This window comes from Pogoniulus pusillus, chromosome 9 (genome assembly GCF_015220805.1).
Source record: "Pogoniulus pusillus isolate bPogPus1 chromosome 9, bPogPus1.pri, whole genome shotgun sequence".
Taxonomy (NCBI): domain Eukaryota; kingdom Metazoa; phylum Chordata; class Aves; order Piciformes; family Lybiidae; genus Pogoniulus; species Pogoniulus pusillus.
The window spans coordinates 5,418,131-5,440,896 of record NC_087272.1 but is presented as its reverse complement, the minus strand read 5'-3'; the positions used below and the strand labels follow the sequence as shown (position 1 = coordinate 5,440,896).

Genomic DNA, 22,766 nt, shown 5'->3' with positions numbered 1-22,766 from the left:
CCTGAGACTTTTTTGAGGTTCTCCAAAGATGAGAAGTGGAGAAGCTGTCAGCTGCCAGAGGTCTCAGGGTGCCCAGCAAGCTGATTCGGCACAGGGTATGTATGGAGCTTGGTGCATGCATGCCAGTTGGAAATAATTTAGTTCTGTAAGCACCATACTGGTATGCTCAGGACTGGAGATCATTATCTTCCTCACCTCTGCAGTCTGTTTGTTAAATAGGTCATGGTAAAGTTTTTGCCTGTAATCTGCGTGTGAACTGTAAAGCATTGTTGGAATGAGCTTTAGTTAGCCAATTTGTGCATGACATGGGAAGCCTTCTAGACTTATAATACCATGATGAAGGGGCTGAGCTGGGTTCAGGATGGGGACAGCTGTCATGTGCAGGGGGTGTTTCTGTGTAGTTTTGATCAGGGTGGATTTTCCCCTCATCTGCCTTTGGTATTTTCTTTTAGCAAGAATTCAAGGAGTAGAGCGAAAAGCAAAGTTTGAGGCTGCAGATGTTTCATGAGCAGAGTGCTGCTGTTAAATCCACAAGTTCTAAGGAGATCCTTGCTTGGAGAGAACAAAATTATCAGTCCAAATTCTGGCCTTCCAATAATACACTGTGTAGCTTCTTATGTCTGTATGAGCCTCTATCTATGCACAAAATGAACAGATCGTTTAGGGTGGCAGTTGCACAAAAACCATGCAGTCATTTGAATCCCTCAGTTTGCCTACCAATAAGCATTTGAAATTTGGACCTCTTAGCATTGCCCTTTGAAGGTTAGCTATCTGGGGAAGTTTGAGTAGCAGTGATTTATTCATTCAGTACCTGACAGCTATTGCCTAATTGGATGTAAAATCTCCAGACAACGCGTGAAGAGGAAAACTGAGGTAGTCCCATGGGACAGTCCTGTATTACAAGAATCAGTGGGAGGGGAGGCCATAGCTGATGGTAATGTGTGCTTTCTACAGGAAAACTCAGCTGGATTTGCTTTTTTTTCAATGTTACTTTTTTTCCTATAATGATTTGTGTTCTCACCACCTTCGAGCTTGCTTTTCATGTCATTTTATTCTGTCTTTGGATACCTGTGAGTTTTCTATTGCTCCCATAAGAAGAGAAGCTTATGTGACATGGATCAGATTTAGCAGCATTGAAAGCAAAGAAAATAAGACATCCTACAGTAATGGTGTGGAGGAGAGAGGATCTGTGCTGAAGAAGCAGAAGCAGCAGCAAATACTGTGCTATATGTACCTGTGAGTAATCTGTCAGGAGGATGAGTCCTTTCACCACATTCATGGAATCTCCAGTTGCTGATAACATTTTAGACATTAAGTCACCATACCCTTGGAAAAATGTAACTGGCCTGAGTTGGACATCAAACAGAATGGCTGACATGCCAGCAAAGGAGTCCAAGTTTTCCTCTCCTTCATCAGGGGTTGCAGCTATTATGGACTCCAGACCTTGAGCTTCAAGTACCACCTAAGAAGCAACAGTGATACAGAACCAATGAAACAACTCAGCCTGACCAGGGCTACTAATAACTCTACACATTTTCTGAATGTCTAAGGGCCTAACTCTAATTTACACACTTGTAGATGCAAAAGTATGAGGTTAAGACTTAAGGGGACTAGGTAGGGCAGCTAGAAAGATAGAAAATATCATAATCTTATGGCAACGGTTTTCCCCTTGGAGGTGGTCACAATCCTGAGCTTACTCTTCCTTCCTTCCTTCCTTCCTTCCTTCCTTCCTTCCTTCCTTCCTTCCTTCCTTCCTTCCTTCCTTCCTTCCTTCCTTCCTTCCCTCCTTCCCTCCTTCCCTCCTTCCCTCCTTCCCTCCTTCCCTCCTTCCCTCCTTCCCTCCTTCCCTCCTTCCCTCCTTCCCTCCTTCCCTCCTTCCCTCCTTCCCTCCTTCCCTCCTTCCCTCCTTCCCTCCTTCCCTCCTTCCCTCCTTCCCTCCTTCCCTCCTTCCCTCCTTCCCTCCTTCCCTCCTTCCCTCCTTCCCTCCTTCCCTCCTTCCCTCCTTCCCTCCTTCCCTCCTTCCCTCCTTCCCTCCTTCCCTCCTTCCCTCCTTCCCTCCTTCCCTCCTTCCCTCCCTCCCTCCCTCCCTCCCCTCTCTCCCTCCCCTCTCTCCCTTCCCTCTCTCCCTCCCTCCTCTCTCTCCCTTCCCTCTCTCCCTCCCTTCCCTCCCTCCCTTCTCTCCCTCCCTTCCCTCCCTCCCTTCCTCTATTTCCCACACAGCTGGGAGGAAAACCCAGAGATGTTCCACTGCACAATTTTTGTCCTGCAAGACTTAGGTGGATTATAACCTTGAAGGTACTTGCCCACATTTAGAGAAGTCCAAATCAGAGGGATCTCATTTAAATCTCTTTGATTTGTACATCTGATCTGCTCCTTGTATTTGCATTCTGTGTTATACTCAAAACACAGGACTCGATTTTACAAACTTACAGAGCTTTTTTCCTGCTCCAGATAAACAGTTTGGGCTTCAACCCCCAACAGAACTGGATACAGAACAAAACACTTGTCTGTTTTGTTAGGGCAAACGTGTGCCTCTGGGGCTGTTGAGTTTCTTTTTCTCTGTTACTGGCTTGTTCTCTGCCCAGTGCACCAAACGGTATGGACTTAAGCATGAACCAACTTGATTTAGAAGCTGTAAGAAACAGCAGCTGTGCTGGTTTGAGGCTAATTGGAATATTTGAATGAGAGAAATTAGACCATTGGTTGTAAGAAAAAAAAATTATAAAGTTATTGGTTTGCTGAGAGGGGAAAAAAGCCAAAATATAAACAATGACTTCCATCTGGGGCTGTGTCACAGGCTCACAGGATATTAGGGGTTGGAGGGGACCCAAGGAGATCATTGAGTCCAACCCCCCTGCCAGAGCAAGACTACACAATCTAGCACAGATCATGGAGGAACACATCCAGACAGGCCTCAAAAGTCGCCAGAGAAGGAGACTCCACAGCCTCTCTGGGGAGCCTGTTCCAGTGCTCTGGGACCCTTACAGTAAAGAAGTTCCCCTTTGTGTTGAGGCGGAACCTCCTGTGCTGCTACTTACACCCATTGCTCCTTGTCCTATCCCAGGGAGCAGTGAGCAGAGCCTGTCCCCCACTCCTGGCCAGCCCTCAGCTATTTATAAACATTTATTAAATCCCCTCTCAGTCTTCTCCAGACTAAGCAGACCCAGGTCCCTCAGCCTCTCCTCATCAGGCAGTGCCCTCCAGTCCCCTCATCATCCTCCACTCTCCGCTGGACCCTCTCCAGCAGATCCCTGTCCCTCTTAAACTGGGAAGCCCAAAACTGAGCACAATATTCAAGATGAGGTCTCACCAAGGCTGAGTAGAGGGGAAGGAGAACCTCCCTTGGTCTGCTGGATGCACTCTTGTTAATACACCCCAGGATCCCATTGGTCTTCTGAATCACAAGGGCACATTGCTGTGCCATAGTTCATTTGTTATCTAGCAGCAGTCCCAGGTCCCTCTCCACAGGGCCATTGCTGGATCTAATCACTTCCTCTTAAGTCTGCCCTAATACCTTTCCTGTAATCTCATCTAACAACTAACACCTAAGCTTTGCTGGCTTTTATTTATGTTTGCCTGTCTGAGAGAGAGAGAAAGAGGGGTTAGCTTTGAACCCTTCTGGGCAGATTGCTTTGTGCAGGAGGGAGCCATCTGAGCTGGCCTGGTAAATTTCAAATGCAGGAGTTGGGGGAAGCTCCTAACACAAGTCAGGGCCAGGCACTAGCTTAGTTTTTGTACAGTGTGGCAGTCACCTGGCTGGCATGAAGTTCAGCATTCCTGTCAAAAATACGGATGTTCAGGTTACTCCTCCTCAAAATGCCAGAGCCCGAGTAGAGGATGTCAAGGCTGTACGTGGATGATACATCAGGACCACCTTAATGAAGAAAAGGAAAGAAGGTACCTGTGACTACACTAGTGGATTAACCCAACGTTTGGGAACACAGGCAGTGTGAAAAGGCAGTTTCATGGTTACATACGTGTAATGTAGCCAGAGTAGGCAGAGGAGGAGCCCTTCTTGGAGAAGCGATCGTAGTTGTGAGCGCGCATGTCCTTCAGAACCCGGCGCACTGTTTTGCTGGGGTGTTGTAAAGCAAGCAAACAAAATCACAGACACACAAAAACCTTATGGTGCCAATCCTACTAGTCTTCTGTGGAAACAGCAAATTTGAGACAGAGGGAACCTCCCAGTAGGAAAGAGGGGCTTTAAAACCCTCACATTTTCCCACTAAAAATCTGCCCTAACGCAGAGCTGCTTTTCCAGTTGCAGCTACTCCCTGCAGTCATAGTTAGAAAGGCAGGCAAGGACAAGAGAGGTTATTCTGCCCCTGTATTCAGCACTGGTCAGGGCACACCTTGAGTGCTGTGTCCAGTTCTGGGCTCCTCAATTCAAGAGAGATGTTGAGATACTGGAACGTGTCCAGAGAAGGGCGACAAAGCTGGTGAGGGGCCTGGAACATAAACCCTATGAGGAGAGGTTGAGGGAACTGAGGATGTTTATCCTGGAGAAGAGGAGGCTCAGGGGTGACCTCATTGCTGTCTACAACCACCTGAAGGGATTGGTCTCTTCTGCCAGACAACCAGCAATAGAACAAGGGGACACAGTCTCAAGTTGTGCCGAGGGAAGTATAGGCTGGATGTTAGGAGGAAGTTGTTGGCAGAGAGAGTGATTGGCATTGGAATGGGCTGCCTAGGGAGGTGCTGGAGTCACCATCCCTGAGGTGTTCAAGAAAAGCCTGGATGAGGCACTTAGTGCCATGGTCTAGTTGATTGAATAGGGCTGGGTGTTAGGTTGGGCTGTCTGAGCTTGGAGGTCTCTTCCATCCTGACTGATTCTATGACTTTATGATTCTATGATCTTTGCTGGAAAATGTACAACGTTAAGAGGGAGAGACCTTCTCATGAATTTCATTCTAGTGCTGGTTTACTGGTTCTAAAATATAAGAACAAGGGCCCCACTGAAAGAATTAGGAGCAAGAGATGCCATTTCCTACAGTAATGTGATTTAGATGCCCAGTTCTTATGTGTGCCTCTGAAAATGTGAATGTCTGTTAAACAGATGCCATTGAAATGCAGAGATCTGTTTGGAAATATCAATATGCAGAGGTGACACCCAAATGAGGCATCCTTTTATTCTCTCCCTTTATGCTTTTTTACTCTCCACTACTCTATGTTTTAGAGTGGTGATTCATAAGAACCTGTGTGTTCTTTGGGCTTCTGCAAAGAGGTAAGGATGAGCTGTATTTATTTATACCAAACTTAATGTACCTGGAAGGCATCTCAAAGTGAAGTATATCTTGGATCATGGAGAGCATGTACTTGCTCATTTCCAGAGGCAGCTCACCGATGGAGAGCAGGATGTTTTTCACTTCCATGTAGGAAGGGTTACTGTTTAAGATGATAGCAGCTGCCGTGGTCCTCACTGTCTTCTCATGGACTTTACGGTTCTGGTGGTATATCCTGTTCATTGTTTCCTTCACCTGGTCAGGAAACAGGTTATCAGTCAGTGCTCAGAGACAACTGGGCAAAGTACAGGTTGGAATCTCATTTATAATATCAGCTTAAGCTGATATGTGTGACAAGTGGTGTCTCTCAGGGGTCAGTGCTGGGACCAGTGCTGTTTAACATCTCTGTCAGTGGTATGGACTCAGGAATTGAGTGCACCCTCAGCAAGTTTGCAGATAACACCAAGTTGTGGGGCACAGTCAACTTGATAGAGGGCAGGGATATCATCCAGAGGGACCTGGACAGGCTGGAGAGGTGGGCCCAGGCCAAACTCATGAAATTCAGCAAAGCCAAGTGTAAGGTCCTGCACCTGGGTCAGCACAATCCCAAGCACAGCTCCAGGCTGGGTGGCAAATGAGTGACAGCAGCCCTGAGGAAAAGGACCTGGGGGTCTGGGTTGATGAAAAGCTCAACAAGAGCTGTCAGTGTGAGTGCAGCCCAGACAGCAACTGTGTGCTGGGCTGCATCAAGACAAGTGTGGGCAGCAGAGCAAGGGAGGGGATCTTGTCCCTTTACTCTGTGCTCCCCAGACCCCACCTGGAGTACTGTGTGCAGTTCTGGTGCCCCCAACACAAGAGGGACATGGAACTGTTGGACCCAGTCCATAGAAGGGCCACAAAGATGCTCAGAGGGCTGCAGCAGCTCTGCTATGAGGACAGACTACAAGAGTTGGGGCTCTTCAGCCTGGAGAAAAGAAGGCTTCCAGGAGACCTTATAGTGGCATTCCAGTATCTGAAGGGGGCCTACAGGAAGGCTGGGGAGGGACTATTGACAAGGTCTTGTAATGACAGGACAAGGGGTAGTGGGTTTAAACTGGCAGAGGGGAGATTCAGACTAGCTGTTAGGAAATGGTTCTTTGCAGTGAGGGTGGTGAGACACTGGCACAGGTTGCCCTGGGAGGTTGTGGCTGCTCCCTCCCTGGAGGTGTTCAAGGCCAAGTTGGATGAGGCCTTCAGTGACCTGTTCTAGTGGGAGATGTCCCTGCCTACGGTGAGGGGTTGGAACTGGCTGAGCTTTGAGGTCCCTTCCAACCTAAACCATTCTGTGATTTTAAGCTAGCTCCACGCCTAAGGCTATAAGGATATATTTTTCAGCAACCTGTCTTTCACAGTGCTTTTGGAATGTGTGAGACATGTGTAGCTCAGCGACCACATGGGCAAGGGAGGCATCTGTTATGATCTGAGCCACAGTTCAAGTACAGCCTTCTACACTGGTGGAAGGCTTCCACTGCTCAGCGAGGCCATACTTACGTAGAGGCACTAAGACCAAAGTACTGTGCCAGTGGCAAGATTTCCTTGACTGTTAAGAGAATATGCACTTCTTAAAAGTCAGGAAGTCTCACATTTTCCAGGTAGTGCCTGTGGTGGCCTTATGTCACCTAAGACAATTGTGACATATCTGTGTTAGAGATGAGTCCATGGAAAACCATACAGCCTCATCAACAGAATAACCTCTGCTATGTTCACTGCAGAGCAGCACCCTGACCACCTCGGCCACAGCTGCCAGCAATAGGTATGAAATGGATGCAGGGTAATGCAGCAGAGGCAGGATCTCATGTTCAGCTATTTTCCATGTCTTCTCTTGGAGGCTGCAAGGTGAAATGCAGAAGTTTTACCCTCCTCTTACTCCATGCATTCTCTCTATCTATGTGAGGGCACAAGACACGCAAGGGTCACATCACAGAGTAGGCAGTGCTCTTGCAAAGGATGCCCATTTTTTTCTGCAGACTGCTTGCCACCTTCAGTGGCTGTATGTGTCTCTGGAGCCAAAGGCTGACTGTCACTGGCAGACTGGGAGCTGGGATTTGGCAAGCAGGAATGTATGTAGTTTTCTGGCTGGAACTGCAGTGTATATAATAATTTCCTGGAGGTAAAAAATGCCATGCATGAGGCATCTTTAAAACAAGTGGAACTGATGAACTCTATTCATTCTGTACTTTAGATTCACTATAGTCTTTTGCACTTGTTTTATTGGGCAGTGTATTTTCTTACCTCTTTGGTGAGGAAAGAAGGATCGTATCTCTGTAAGGCAGTGGCAGCAAGATTGCTGATGGCCCCTTCTTCTGACTCAGCATAGTTCAGAAGCAGTGGAATTGCTTCGGGAAGGAGTGCATTCTTCAGTGCCAGCAAGTACATCTTCACGTTGTCATCTTTCCTAGCCTTCTCTAGTCTATTTAGAATCAACCTTTTGGCTTCCAGAACAGCCTGAAGAGAATCAACAGCATGTTTAAATATACTATGTTCCCTTACAGAAGTAGGATGGTCAGGGCTGGTTTCTAGCATGTTTTTGCTTCAAAGCATCACTGCATAGCATTAGCAAAGGTAACATTTGTAAACTGTGAGTAGATGGCTACCTTCAAGCATAACCAAAGCAGCTATAGCCACAGTGACACCTGGTCTTTAGATACAACACTTGCTAAGCTGCTCCTTTCTCAATCCAGAGACTTCACAGGTATTACTTGCAGGGGAAGCACAAAAAAAAAAAAACAAGGAAAGCATTCTTCAGTGCTTCATAACATAATGTTGCATGTGTGCTTGGCAATTAATAGGGGAAGGAAAAAGAGATTCCTGAGAGCTGCGGGCTCTGAGCGCACTGCAATCCCAAACAGCACAGATCCAGAAGGCAGCAGAGCTTTATCCGATCATCCTCATCTTAGAATCATAGAGTCAACCAGGTTGGAAGAGACCTCCAAGATCATCCAGTCCAACCTAGCACCCAGCCCTATTCAGTCAACTAGACCATGGCACTAAGTGCCTCATCCAGGCTTTGCTTCAATGCCTTCAGGGATGGTGACTTCACCACCTCCTTGGACAGCCCATTCCAATGGCAAATCACTCTCTCTGTGAAGAACTTCCTCCTAACATCCAGCCTATGCCTATCTTCTATCACCAGCACCTATTCAGTCCATGATCAAGGTAATAGACTTTCTTCCCTGGGTCGTTTTATGCATGTTTGGGGCAGAGACCGGAGAAGGGCAACAATGCTGGTGAGGGGCGTGGAACACAAACCCTATGAGGAGAGGCTGGGGGAGCTGGGGGTGTTTAGCCTGGAGAAGAGGAGGCTCAGGGGTGATCTTATTGCTGTCTACAACTACCTGAAGGGAGGCTGTAGCCAGGTGGGGTTGGCCTCTTCTGCCAGGCAACCAGCAATAGAACAAGGGGACACAGTCTCAAGTTGTGCTGGGGTACGTCTAGGCTGGATGTTAGGAGGAAGTTGTTGGCAGAGAGAGTGATTGGCATTGGAATGGGTTGCCCAGGGAGGTGGTGGAGTCACCGTCTCTGGAGGTCTTCAAGAAAAGCCTGGCTGAGGCACTCAGTGCCATGGTCTAGTTGACTGGCTAGGGCTGGGTGCTAGGTTGAACTGTCTGATCTTGGAGATCTCTTCCAACCTGGTTGATTCTATGATTCTATGAACTGTTAAACATATCCTGAATTTGCCAGTGATTCTCTGAGGGCACACAAAACTTTTGGACAAGGGAACACAAGTACTGCTTCTGCTGAAAGACTAGGCAGTGAGAAAAAGCTCTGTCAAACAAAGACAAACTGGGAGAAATCCACACAAGTGGGAAGAGACCAGATTCAAGCCTAAATATGACCAAATAGATGTCATTATTCAAACAAACAAACCACATCTCTCTCAAACATAGGAGCTTATGGGCTTATGTTAGAACAGGGGAATATTCTTCTCATGTCTCATGCTCTCCCAATAACATCAACAGAGAGCACTCACATGTTATTGCAGACCAGAATTTGGGCAGCAGCAAAGAGCAGATACTCACTGGAAGCTTGCAGCCTTCTCTCTCACACAGCTTTCTGATGAGTGCTCCCATGACAATGACAACAGTTTCTCTGATTTCTTCATTTGCAATATCACCCTTGAACTTATCCTGTTACAGAAAAGCAATGCTGTTAGTCTCTTCATCTAAATAGGACAAGCTACAGTCTGTAGTTTACTCTGTGAACATTAGTACAACGCAACAGCCTGGGCTCAGGCTCAAAAGAAAAGTGTTCTGTCATTACATATAACAACTGACTTCCATTTTCCTTTCAGTGTTTCAATTAGTAGATTCATTTGGTAGCTATGTTTGAAAAAGAGTATTAAATGGTGACAGGAGTTTGATAAGGCAACGGTCAAATTGTTTTGCTAACACTCAGAATTGTGCTGGTTTTCCAAGTAGTAGATGTTGGTAACATTTTATAAAGCACTTTTGTTCTAGACCTATGAATTGTTGCTGTCACACCTAAAGGGAACCCTGGAAGGGGTAGAGAGAGGAAAACTGGAAACAGAAATGGTTGTTAATTCTTCCAACCTCATAAGCCTCCATTACAAGAAGGATGTGGATGTGCTGGAGCATGTCCAGAGAAGGGACAATGGGATGCTCAGAGGGCTGGAGCACCTCTGCAGTGAGGACAGACTGAAAGAGTTGGGGCTGTTCAGTCTGGAGAAGAGGAGGCTCCCAGGTGACCTTCTTGTGGCCTTTCAGTATCTGAAGGGGGCCTACAAAAAAGCTGGGGAAAGACTTTTTAGGCTCTCAGGAAGTGACAGGATTAAAGGAAATGGAGCAAAGCTGGAGATGGGAGATTCAGACTGGATATGAGGAGGAAGTTCTTGAGCATGAGAGTGATGAGAACCTCGCATGGGTTGCCCAGGGAGGTGGTTGAGGCTCCATCCCTGGAGGTGTTTAAAGCCAGGCTGGATGAGGCTGTGGCCAGCCTGATCTAGGGCAGGGTGCCCTTGCCAATGGCAGGGGAGTTGGAACTGGGTGATCCTTGTGGTCCCTTCCAACCCTGCCTGATTCTATGATTCTGGTCTATGATTCTTCTCTTCCACCTTGACAGGAATGAGGCTGAAGAGAACATTAAGACAATTGTTTTGTGATTTGACTTACAGTTAGAGATTTCAGGAGCATTTCGCTGGGGTGAGTAGCAAATCCACAGGCATACAGGAATCGCTCCTGCAGGAGAGAAGTGCTTGCATCCTTAAAGTCAAGAAAGTCCAGTACAGCCTCCAGTGATGCTGGAGTCTGAGCAGAGGTTACAGCATCCACTATCTGCGGACTACAAAGAAGTGGAAATGAATATATCATTGTAATGAGCTTGAAAAGGCTTTGCTGCACGTAGAAAGAAAGAAAATTACGTGCTGAAAGATTTGTCTTTTTGCAGGTAAGATGTTTTTTTACTCTTGGTAACAAATGTGTCTTCAAATCCTTCTGCCTCAAAATGGTAGATGAAATCCAGAACTTGTACATACACATGGATAATAATATCTGAATGTAAGCAAATGGGACTAAAAAAGTGTTAACAAACCAGAACTATTCAGAGTGTCTTAGAGAACAAGTTTTTAGATGGAAAAGTGGTTTATTTCCACATATGCATACTGGGGTCGGAGTGGCTGAGAGCAGCCAGAGAGGGATCTGGGGCTGCTGATCGATATCTGCCTAAACATGAGCCAGCAGTGTGCCCAGGTGGCCAAGAGTGCCAGTGGCATCCTGGCCTGCATCAGGAATGGTGTGGCCAGCAGGAGCAGGGAGGTCATTCTGCCCCTGTACTCTGCACTGCTTAGACCTCACCTTGAGTACTGTGTTCAGTTCTGGGCCCCCCAGTTTAGGAGGGACATTGAGATGCTTGAGCGTGTCCAGAGAAGGGCAACGAGGCTGGGGAGAGGCCTTGAGCACAGCCCTACGAGGAGAGGCTGAGGGAGCTGGGATTGGTTAGCCTGGAGAAGAGAAGGCTCAGGGGAGACCTTATTGCTGTCTACAACTACCTGAGGGGTGGTTGTGGCCAGGAGGAGGTTGCTCTCTTCTCTCAGGTGGCCAGCACCAGAACAAGAGGACACAGTCTCAGGCTGTGCCAGGGGAAATTTCGGCTGGAGGTGAGGAGAAAGTTCTTCACTGAGAGAGTCATTGGACACTGGAATGGGCTGCCCGGGGAGGTGGTGGAGTCGCCGTCCCTGGAGCTGTTCAAGGCAGGACTGGACGTGGCACTTGGTGCCATGGTCTAGCCTTGAGCTCTGTGGTAAAGGGTTGGACTTGATGATCTGTGAGGTCTCTTCCAACCTTGGTGATACTGTGACACTGTGTGTGATACAATGGCAACTAGAGAATGAGCTTACAAACCAGTTGTTACCCTCTATTGTACTATGTTTTGTTTGAACGATGCTGACTCTATCTTGGGACTCAGGAATACTTTCCAGTTTCCAATTCCAGGTGTGCATGCTGTTCACACCCAGTCTCCTAATATCAGGACAATATCCGGGCCACTAACAACTCCCTTCTTTGCAGTAATTCCATTTGAAGGAAACAAACGGGTAAGCCAAGAACAAATGTGTGAGTGTTTCAGAACAAGCAGTTAGGGTGAGAGCTCTTGGGTTAGCTACAAAGCACATTTGCCTTGTAGACATAGTCTTGGTGGCTGAACAGTGTGTGGCAAAACACAGCTTTAAGAACAAAAAGGAATCCTTTTCCTGTGGACAGTGCTGACTGCCGGTTTTGCATTGTTAGGACATCACAGTATCACAGTATCACAGTATCACAGTATCATTAGGGTTGGAAGAGACCTCACAGATCATCAAGTCCAACCCTTTACCCCAGAGCTCAAGGCCAGACCATGGCACCAAGTGCCACGTCCAATCCTGCCTTGAACAGCTCCAGGGACGGCGACTCCACCACCTCCCCGGGCAGCCCATTCCAGTGTCCAATGACTCTCTCAGTAAAGAGCTGAATCTGTCTGCATGCTATTTGCCCTTTTGTATTTTGGAGTGACTTCATGGTGACTTACAGAAGTTCTTTCTTTTCACTTCTAATAATTTGCAGGATCTCCTCTTTTGTGGCTTTTCTGATGTTCTGGATGAAGGACAAAAAGCTTCTTACTGCTTCGGCGTTGGAAAGCTTTTCAGGGTACATGTGTTCTCTGATGCTCTGCCAGTGTTCAGAAAGCTGCAAAACAATTCACACAATGTCAGGCCTTGGGTTGTGGTTTCAGTCCTCAAAATCAGACTTACAAATGCAGGTATGTGGGGCAGCTACTGCTCAAATTGGCTGAAACTCATAGATCGCTAATCCCTTAGCTAAATATTATTGACTACCTGAAGGGGCATTGTAGCCAGGTGGGGGGTGGCCTCTTCTCCCAGGCAACCAGCAATAGAACAAGGGGACACAGCCTCAAGTTGTGCCAGGGTAGGTATAGGCTGGATATTAGGAAGAAGTTCTTCACAGAGAGAGTGATTGGCATTGGAATGGGCTGCCCAGGGAGGTGGTGGAGGCACTGTCCCTGGGGGTCTTCAAGAAAAGACTGGATGAGGCACTTAGTGCCATGGTCTGGTTGATTGGATAGGGCTGGGTGCTAGGTTGGACTGGATGATCTTGGAGGTCTCTTCCAACCTGGTTGATTCTATGATTCTATGACTCTATGTTTCTATGAATCTGATGTCCCAGCACAAACAGCTTTGAAAGATTCCTGTCTCTTCCAACACTTGAATATTTTCCTGGTAATGGGCACTGCCTTATGTGGCCTGTTTTGGAACAAAACATGTTTATTGATACTGTAAGTGGAATAAGGCGAATTCTCTTCTCTTGCAAATGTACTGTGCCTTCTGGCAAATACAGTGTTTCCTCTTAGGATCTCCTAAGGCAGCTTTTCTTGAAGTGGGAGATGCACAATTCACAAATGAATCATGTTTTCTTGCAAGACAGCAATTCTGTGGTCAGCGTGGAACAGGAATAAATGTCCTGTCAGTAATTCGTATTCATAATTGTGCATAAAATGGGGAGGGGTTTGTGGCTGTTGTACAAAATGATGGGTAAGATGGTATTAGAACAGGTATCCCAAAGGCTGATAGAGGCTGAGCAGTGACTGGCTTGAGAGCAGTCCTGGGGAGAGGGGTTTGGGGATGCTGGTGGATGAGAAACTCAGCATAAGCTGCCAGTGGGCACTTGTACCCCAGAGAGCCAAACAGATCCTGGGCTGCATCAAGAGAAGTGTGGCCAACAGGTTGAGGGGAGGTGATTCTGCTCCTCTACTCCACTTTGGTGGTCCCTCACCTGGATTACTGCATCCAGCCCCCTATTACAAGAAAGATCTGAATGTGTCCAGAGAAGGGCCATGAGGATGATCAGAGTCTCTCCTATGAGGAGAGACTGAGGGAGTTGGGGATGTACAGTCTGGATAAGAGAAAGCTCCAAGGACACTTTCTTGTGGCCTTCCAGTATCTGAAGGGAGCTTACGGGGAAGCTGGTGAGGGACTTTTTAGGACATCAGGTAGTGATAGGACTGGGGGGAATGGAGCATACCTAGAAGTGGGGAGATTCAGATTGGATGTTAGGAAGAAGCTCTTCATCCTGAGGGTGGTGAGACACTGGAACAGGTTGTCCAGAGGGGTGGTGGAAGTCCTATCCCTGAAGGTCAAGACCGGGCTAGATGTGGCTCTAAGCGACCTGATCTAGTGTGAGGTGTCGCTGCCCTTGATGGCAGGGGAGTTGGAACTAGATGGTCCTTGAGGTTCCTTCAGCCCTGACAATTCTGATTGTATGATCAGCTTCTTCCACACACTACATTTTTGACCTGAACGAGCTCACGTGGTACCAAAGCACCTATATCTATCCTTCCAGATACACTCCCACAAGAAACTGGTGCAGGTATTTTGACCTTTCCTCTCTCACTTTGCCTTTGCCTCTTATCTCAAGTTATTGAGAACATTCCTTGGTGAAAACTCAGCTGTTCTTTGTAGCTTTGTTTACTGCAGTTCTCTGAAGTGGGAAATAGCACTGGCACACATTTGACCTTTACTGAAATGCTTCCCCTCTTCATGGGTTTTGTATTAGGCAATAGCTATTGAAACTGTCCACAAATAGAAGTATCATTCAGCAGTACAGAGTGCAACTTTCATCAACTGTAACAAACAATCATTAGGCAACAATGATTGAGACATGGGATATTTCCTGAGGATTAATGACCGGCTGGGAGGGGCTCTTGTTCTGAGGCACAGGTGGATCTGCTAACCTTAGCTGGTGATTAGTGCTTAGCACCAAGGTCAGCGTGGCTATTATAAGCTGAAATGGGATAAACATATGGGACTTCTTCTATTGGCCCTGTTGAAGTTGCACCATAGTCAGGCAAAACACCTCTGACCTTATTAATCCTGTATTTTCTGCTGTGCAGATCCCAGCTGTGTGGGCTGCTCTTATCCTGTATTTTCTCCTGTGCAGAGCCCATCTGTGTGGGCTGCTCTTAGCCACCTTAGCACATACGCTAGGGATGACCACAGTGGGAGGTGTAAGCTGGAGTCATCTCAAACAAAAGAGGCTGGAGACCAGGCTGCTCTAACCACTGAATTGCTTCAAGGAGCAGCTGCCATCTCCTGCAGTGACCATGATTTTAAAAAGCAAACATTCATACTTCAGTTCTGCCTCCTCCTCCCAGTATGGCCACTTGAATTGAATACCCCAGTGACTCAAGCAGATGCATGCACTTCCATGTGAAAACTTGGCCAAGCTGGGACATGAATCTCTGTCTTGCTGACAGAGAGGTCTTGTGAGCATTGTAGTAAAATTCAAGCCAAACCAAAAGGTCCTAAACTGAGAAGGAGCTGATTTTGAATGCCACTGCCTGACAGCTGCATTACCAACCTACAAAGGCTAGCTGCACAACACAGGATGAACCCACCTCAGTTTCAGAAAGGGCAAGCATCTCTTCCTGTAGGAACCATGAGCATCAAAAAAATATGTAAGAAGAGCTCTTCTGAAAAAAAAACCCCTCTGCTTTATGAAATCTAAACACAGAAACCTAAGCCTAAATTCAAATCCAAATGTTGGCCATAACCTCACAAAAGCTAGCACACCATCTGTGAAAGGAAGGTAGTAATTATTTCACTGAATTCACAAAGATAGAGAGAAGACCTCTTATGATTGTAAAAGGCTTTTGAAAATGTGGAACTGTCAAGCATGCTGTGTCAGTCAGTATGGCCTTAATGTATACAATGATATGTAAGTACCAAATGTTATGTTGCTGCTTTGGATACAGGGTTCTGTTTATAGAGCCCCATCTTTTCATAGTGGTTACTGTAAAGTAAAAGGAAAGCAGGACTTCTCATCGTGCCATTAGGCTTAAAATGACATAGCTCATTCCCCAGGAAGTGCCCTGGAATTATACCCTTCTGTTTGTTATCTTGGCCTGGAAATTATAACTATTATGGCAAACTTGGTTCCAAGTGACAAATCAGTCAGCACAAAGCTCAGTGGGCAAAGTCATCAAATCATAGAATCAATCAGGTTGGAAGAGACCTCCAAGATCATCCAGTCCAACCTAGCACCCAGCCCTATTCAATCAACTAGACCGTGGCACTAAGTGCCTCATCCAGGCTTTGCTTCATCACCTCCAGGGATGGTGACTCCACCACCTCCCTGGGCAGCCCATTCCAATGCCAATCACTCTCTCTGTAAAGAACTTCCTCCTAACATCCAGCTTATACCTCCCCTGGCACAGCTTGAGACTTTGTCCCCATTCCGATGGGTTGCCCATGTAGAGTGGTGGCAATACTAAGCTGCAGGATATCAGGTAGTGACAGGACTAGGGGGAATGGAGCAAAGCTGGAGGTGGGGAGATTCAGACTGGACATGAGGAGGAAGTTTTTCAGCATGAGAGCGGTGAGAGTCATGCAAAAAGCACCCAGCCCTGCTCTCTTTGAGATTCCGTGATGTTCCCTGCTCAGAGTTGCTCCAGCCTGCATGCAGCATCATTTTTACTTCATTTTCCCCAATACACATTTTTAATCTCTTCTGTGGCTCAACAAGCATTAGACAAGATTAATTATTACAGTGCAATGATACTTCCAGATAATTAGCTCAAGTTCCAGTAGAGTAAGAAGTGCCTCTAGGGGATTAAAACTGTGTGCTGAAGAGAAGAAGAGAATAATAATCCTTAAATTAATGCTCTCATTTACTGCTAAATGCTTTTCACAATGATGATATCATTAAATCTGTTTGCAATGAGGTAACTATTTCTGTTTAGGGGAAGAATGAGAACAGCATTGGGCTTGCAAAAGACACTCAAACCCCATTTTACACTTGTAATACCTATACAGTCTTCTAAATAGAAGACTTCCCTCAAGGTCAGGCTGTAAGAAGAGAATGTATGTCATAGAATCATAGAATGGTTTAGGTTGGAAGTGACCTCAAGGATCACATATTACCAACAAATGTTTATCCTGCCTAAGGACTGGCTAACTACCTTTCATTTCTAGAAGCAGTTCATCTCCTCCATGACAGAATCATTCATAAACATCACCCAACCATTTTAAAAGTTAACTTCCCAGTCTGTTAGCCAAAGGAAAGAAGCTCCTGACAATTTAAGCCTGGCAAGGCTAAGTCAAATCTGCACTCAGCCTTTGAAAAAGGGAAAAGGCTATACTTTTAGAGGTAGATCTTAAAACACCTTTGTGTGGTGACGTGCTGCTACATCATTACCATGCTCCCCACTCCACAGCGTATTTTATATTGGTACTGGTGGGCTGCTTGAACAGAAACATCTTTCACACTCATTCTGCTCAGCTTACCAACCTGACATCCAAGAAGCCTGTGTTTACTTACTGAAGGACACTTTTTGCACTCAGATTTGACTGGTTCTGCTACTAGTGGCAGAGCAACGTAGCTGGAGTCTAAGGTTTTGATAACGCCGGCAACTTGCTTCCCAGCGATCAGCCCAGGGCCAGCTTGTACTGACTTCAGTTCCAGTCTCTGCCTGTGTAGCCATACAGTGATGATACCATTAGAGAAGTCATGGCAAGAGGAAACAAAACAACCCTCCACAGACCCAAATATAGAACACAGATTTATTGCAGTCTTATTTTAATATATTTAGAACACGGCAAGCCTATGATTTTTTATGCCCCCTGTGGTAACTTGACACCAGCAGAATTACTGCTAGAGATACAAGGCATAAAATGCCTAAAATATGGCTTTCTAAAGTATGGATTCCTACCACCTGGTAAACAGCCTTCAGTAACCATAGACATTCAGAAATGTTTAACATATTTGTTCATCAGAAGATGTGGAAAGTGAGATTTTGAATGTCGCTTTTTAATGTATCGTAACACAAAGGACACTCCTAAGTCATTTATCTTGCATGAACATCCCAAGACTTGCTGAGTTTTGGAGTCTGGAGTCTAACACAGATGTAGGTTACACCACTGTTTCATTCCTATGCTTGCTTTCTTTACTTCTGAACTTTTACCTACTAGAAATTGGGCTGCTTATAATGGTTTGGATGATTCCATCTGTTTTCATTTGTTTGCTTATGAATGGCATTAATATTACTTGCAGTGTGGTAGAGCCCTTAATCAAAATTGGACTAGGTATCCTGTTGATACAAAAGAGACCTTAATCCTTACCTTGAGAGCTTAAAGCCTTAGCTATTGGTGCTATAAGATAGACACATATAACCTGGCTTGAATACTACTCTTGCTACCATCAACACCACCCAAATTGCCCAACTTACTTTGAAACTATTTTGGAGCCTGTTTTTCGTCGAGAATTCAGAACAAACACATAATTTTCTTCTGCTTTAGCAGATTTAATGAAGCTGTCTTCCAGCACATAAGTTGTGGCAGATGTGGATTTTGAACTGACATCTAAAATCTGAAAAGAGTTAAAAAGAAAATGGAAAAGGGACTGATCAATAAACAGCAGAGCAGGAAATGAGCTCACAGTTTCAAATCAGGGCAAAACTCATAATGAAATAGAGCTAAATAAAGGAGGTGCATGCAGGTTGACAATGTCTCAAGCTAAGTCTCTAAACCAGGTTCTCAAAAAGTCATTCTGTAATCGGGCTTCAAACTGAGATTGTAGCAGGGAGGGGAAAGGAGGAGCATGGGAGGAAGTTATCACAGTATCACCAAGGTTGGAAGAGACCTCATAGATCATCAAGTCCAACCCTTTACCACAGAGCTCAAGGTGTTATGGAGCAGGCTGCAACTAAGCAAGTGCTCAGTAATGCATAGAATTATAGAACCAACCAGGTTGGAAGAGACCTCCAAGCTCATCCAATCCAACCTAGCACCCAGCCTTGTCCAGTCAACTAGACCATGGCACTAAGTGCCTCATCCAGTCTTTTTTTGAACACCTCCAGGGAGAGCAACTCCAACATCCAGCCTATAACATGTAGTTAAAAATGCACTTCAAATAAGATGAGAAGCTTTTCCAGAGAGATGTCTGGTAAATAAGAATGCCACGTGCAAAGCCAGCCACCTTGCTTGGTCTGTGTGTAAACAAGATGTTGTCTTTGAGGCAAGTGTGAAAATCAGGAATTTAGCCATCGTGGTAAAGCTGCTTATTAACAGAGCCTGTGCTACCTTTGCACTCCTCTCAGCTGAGAAAGGTCAGTTTCTGATGCACAGAATCCCAGCGCCTTCAGCATGTGTCCAGCCTGCACTCAGTAGTAACTGCTTAGGTGTTTACTAGCAGTGGGGGACTCAAGTTGTGCCAGGGTAGGTATAGGCTGGATGTTAGGAAGAAGTTCTTCACAGAGAGAGTGATTTCCCATTGGAATGGGCTGCCCAGGGAGGTGGTGGAGGCACCGTCCCTGGGGGTCTTCAAGAAAAGACTGGATGAGGCACTCAGTGCCATGGTCTAGTTGATTGGTTAGGGCTGGGTGATAGGTTGGACTCGATGATCTTGGAGGTCTCTTCCAACCTGGCTGATTCTATGATTCTATGATTCTATGATTAGCACCCTAGCAGGGCCTCAGTTACTACTGCAGCATGTCTCCTACACTACACCTGTCCATTGGGGAAGCCTTTGACCTTCCAGGCAAGCCTGACTGGACTCCATTCAAGAATCAGTATCTTGCTAGGCATTTATTGTGTACACTAAAATGCAGGTGGGTAAAAGGTTACTGCTGTCACTATGACTGTGACCATACCTAGTATTTCCTTCTAAAGGAAAAAGAAGCCTCCCTTCCATTAAAAATTCAGGACTGCCAGGAAAAAAAGTCTTGTAAAACCTCCATATAAACCAAAATACATCATGGTTGAGATCCAACAACTCCCTGTGTGCCGTGCTCAGTGTCAGCTGAGCCAAGGTGGTTTAGACAAGGGGAGAATGCATGGCCTGTTCTCCACATGGATGCTACCTATGAAATGTGTAGTAGAAATGCTACAAAATGTATGTGCAGATTTGGCTTCCTGTAATGAAAGAGATCACTTTTGAGAGAATGGGTAGCAGCTACTAAGAATATATTTTTAAAGAGGCAGAACAGAATTCATTTTGCTAAGGAAATGGTACCGGGTTGTGGCTGGTAAATCCGTGTTTTTCTCTCTCACAGGAGTCCAGGGCTTTGATTTTAGTCACTTGATCTTGCCGCACGTTGTAAGTAGTGTCACATTTCCCAGATATGTCCACCTTGGGGAAAGAAAAGAGAGGAGTTAGATTAGGACAATTTCTTCAACTTATCGTTAAGACCCCAGACTATCTTCCAACAATGCCAAACAACGTCCAAAGACGAACCATTTTCTCCACTGTTTCAATCCTTTGTGTTAACCAGTTTTTAAGGTTAATGTTTCTAACACCCTGCTTTGGGTGGATAGGGCTACTTCCCATTAGGTGGCTGTGAAGGAAAGCAACAATGTTTTTTAAACAAAACAAAAAAAAAACTAAGAAGCAGCTGGCAGTATCCTCAAGAATTTGAGTAAAATCCCCACTTTTCACAGTATCACAACATCACAGAATCATCAAGGTTGGAAGAGACCTCACAGATCATCAAGTCCAACCCTTTAGCACAGAGCTCAAGGCTAGACCATGGCACCAAGTGCCACGTCCAATCCTGCCTTGAACAGCCCCAGGGATGGCGACTCCACCACCTCCCCGGGCAGCCCATTCCAGTGTCCAATGACTCTCTCAGTGAAGAACTTTCTCCTCACCTCCAGCCTAAATTTCCCCTGGCACAGCCTGAGGCTGTGTCCTCTCATTCTGGTGCTGGCCACCTGAGAGAAGAGAGCAACCTCCTCCTGGCCACAACCACCCCTCAGGTGGACCACTGTAGAAATTTAACAGTGCAGGTTAAATGGGTGGGACTAAACCATCACTAACTCTTCAGTGGGTATTGTGATTTAAAATGGCCTGATCACCTGACCTGAGTTTAGGGAATCAATCATCTTTAAACCATCAGTATAACCTCTTCCATAGTAACCTAGTTTAAGTTCATTATCAGATTCTGCTAAATTCAAGCCAGCATTTTAAATCCAATGGATTTCAGCAGTTTTCTGTGTTAATTGCAGCAACTTAACTTTTTTTGTCACCAAATAATTGTAAGACTGTCTTTACATCCCCAACCTCAAATGTGGTCAAAATGCTGACTTCTGTCACAGTTCACTCCTTCTGAAGTCAGCGAGAGACACAGGTCTGCCTTTCAGAGCAGACTGGGCTCTGCCTGTTTCTTTGATGATGACTATCTTGCCAGATAAGAGCACCATACCTCAGGGGCAGAACCAGAGTGCAGCTGTAGCTGGAAAAGGCTAGCCAGACCTCTCTTAATATTCTGGGTGAAAGCAGGTTCATTCTGATATGAGTAGAAGTTTTTGACCTGTAGGAATTAAAAACAAGTATAGTTCATAGTTCATAGAATCAACCAGGCTGGAAGAGACCTCCAAGATCATCCAGTCCAACCTATGTACGTAGCAAATCTGTGTAAAAGAGAAAGGAATAGTGAGGCTCCTCTCTAGAAAAAAACTTCCTACTTCTTTCTGGTGTATGAATTATGAAGCTGAATGATGTTTTTTGGATCACCAAGCTGAATTTGGACCTGTTGCCCTTTATTTAAGTCAAGTTCAGGGCTGCGGGGCCTGCTGATAACAGTACAAACAAGTTTTGGTCTTCAGCTGCACCTAAGCACAGTTTTACTTCAGTGAGCATCTTTCCTTCTGTTAATCAGAGAGAACTCAGAAAATAAGTGGGACACTTTATATTATTTCACAAGTGACTATTTTTTCTGCATAATCCTCAGATAAAGCCTCCCCACAGAGGCACAGTATCTATTGCACTTTACTCACAGGTTACAAGAACTCAGAATGAATCAGAGGTAAGTCACGGTGAGAATAACTTAAATGACGTGTCAAAGACATTACAACCTTTGCACTTCATGTCAACTGTTAAGCTCGAGCCTCTCCTCTGAACAAGACTTTGCACCTCCACTTTGCATTCAAAGTGCTTTAAAAGTGCAATTTTTTTTTCAGGAACTGCAAGTACAATCAGCGTGTTATCTCGGGGCAACCCTGGAAAGTGAATCAACCAGCCAGGAATGAAAGTATCACACCAGTGGAATATCATAACAGGAGTGTAGGAGTGTACAGACCCTGTACACCCGAGGGGAAAAACCTAAGTTTTTAATACTATATCTGAATGTTAGCATGTGAACTGCTTCATCTGTGAGGAGGAGATGCATTTTGACTGTGTTTTCTGATAGCTCTATTCTCATTTAGGGATGTGTACAGTTGGGAGCCAGTGCAGTCTCATTTCCTTTTATGTTGTGTAAAACTGATGACAAGGCTGAGTTTGAAAGTTACTGAGCAAGCCTGATAGCAGCTGCAATTCAGTAGGCTGAGCCAGTGGCCAGGGTATATGCTCAGTGCCTATTTACAGCAGGAGGTAAAGATCCTGCTGGGATAGAGTGTCACAGCCCTTGCTCCGCTCTGCAGAAGAAAAAAGGGAGTGTGACCTTCAACCTTCCTCCTTTCTCACTGTCCCTCTGCCCACATCCCACCTGCCAAGCATTTCTTAGGGCAGAAAGGAGAGCATGGAGGGCTGTTGGCTTAACACAACGAGCAACAAGAGGGTGAAAGAGCCTTGGGAGGAGGGAAGAACAGCCGTAGCTCAAGCTTTGCCACTTCCTGGCCACAGCAGTAGGCTGAGTGCATGGGGACAAGTGAGCAGCTTCCCGTGGAAGAAGAGCAGGAGCTGGATTTACTTGAATTCCTTCCTGAGCAAAACTGGGACTGAGACCTACGACTGGACACAGGAGGTCCTGCAATGGGAGAGTGCTTTGGTGGTCTCTCGGGGCAGACTGTAAAACCCAGGAGCACACCAAGGCACACTTGCTCACTGTCCCTTCTCTTCTGATCTTTGGAAGTACTCTCCCAGTAGAAGAACAGCATGAAAGGCTGCCTCTTTCAGCAGCAAGCTTATTAGCTTGGGACCACTGAAACTGCAGGTGACACTGAAGTATATCAGCAAGCTCTTTGCTAAGGATTCAGAGTGATTACTCCTGTTTGTCACAGACGTG

The 22,766-nt window shown here is 45.8% G+C and overlaps 1 protein-coding gene across 1 annotated transcript in view; it reads right to left on the bottom strand.

Moving 5' to 3' along the window:
• MTTP (microsomal triglyceride transfer protein) overlaps positions 1-22,766 on the bottom strand; it is a 39,532-nt gene that overhangs the window by 5,766 nt on the left and 11,000 nt on the right. The window contains exons 4-15 of the mRNA XM_064148381.1: positions 20,964-21,071; positions 19,775-19,891; positions 17,991-18,130; positions 17,084-17,234; positions 12,279-12,436; positions 10,391-10,559; positions 9,281-9,388; positions 7,494-7,706; positions 5,266-5,477; positions 3,978-4,075; positions 3,753-3,874; positions 1,235-1,462 (exon numbers count right to left, since the gene is read on the bottom strand). Of these exons, the coding sequence (XP_064004451.1) occupies positions 1,235-1,462; positions 3,753-3,874; positions 3,978-4,075; positions 5,266-5,477; positions 7,494-7,706; positions 9,281-9,388; positions 10,391-10,559; positions 12,279-12,436; positions 17,084-17,234; positions 17,991-18,130; positions 19,775-19,891; positions 20,964-21,071 (1,824 nt within the window). The remainder of the gene's footprint in view (positions 1-1,234; positions 1,463-3,752; positions 3,875-3,977; positions 4,076-5,265; positions 5,478-7,493; positions 7,707-9,280; positions 9,389-10,390; positions 10,560-12,278; positions 12,437-17,083; positions 17,235-17,990; positions 18,131-19,774; positions 19,892-20,963; positions 21,072-22,766) is intronic.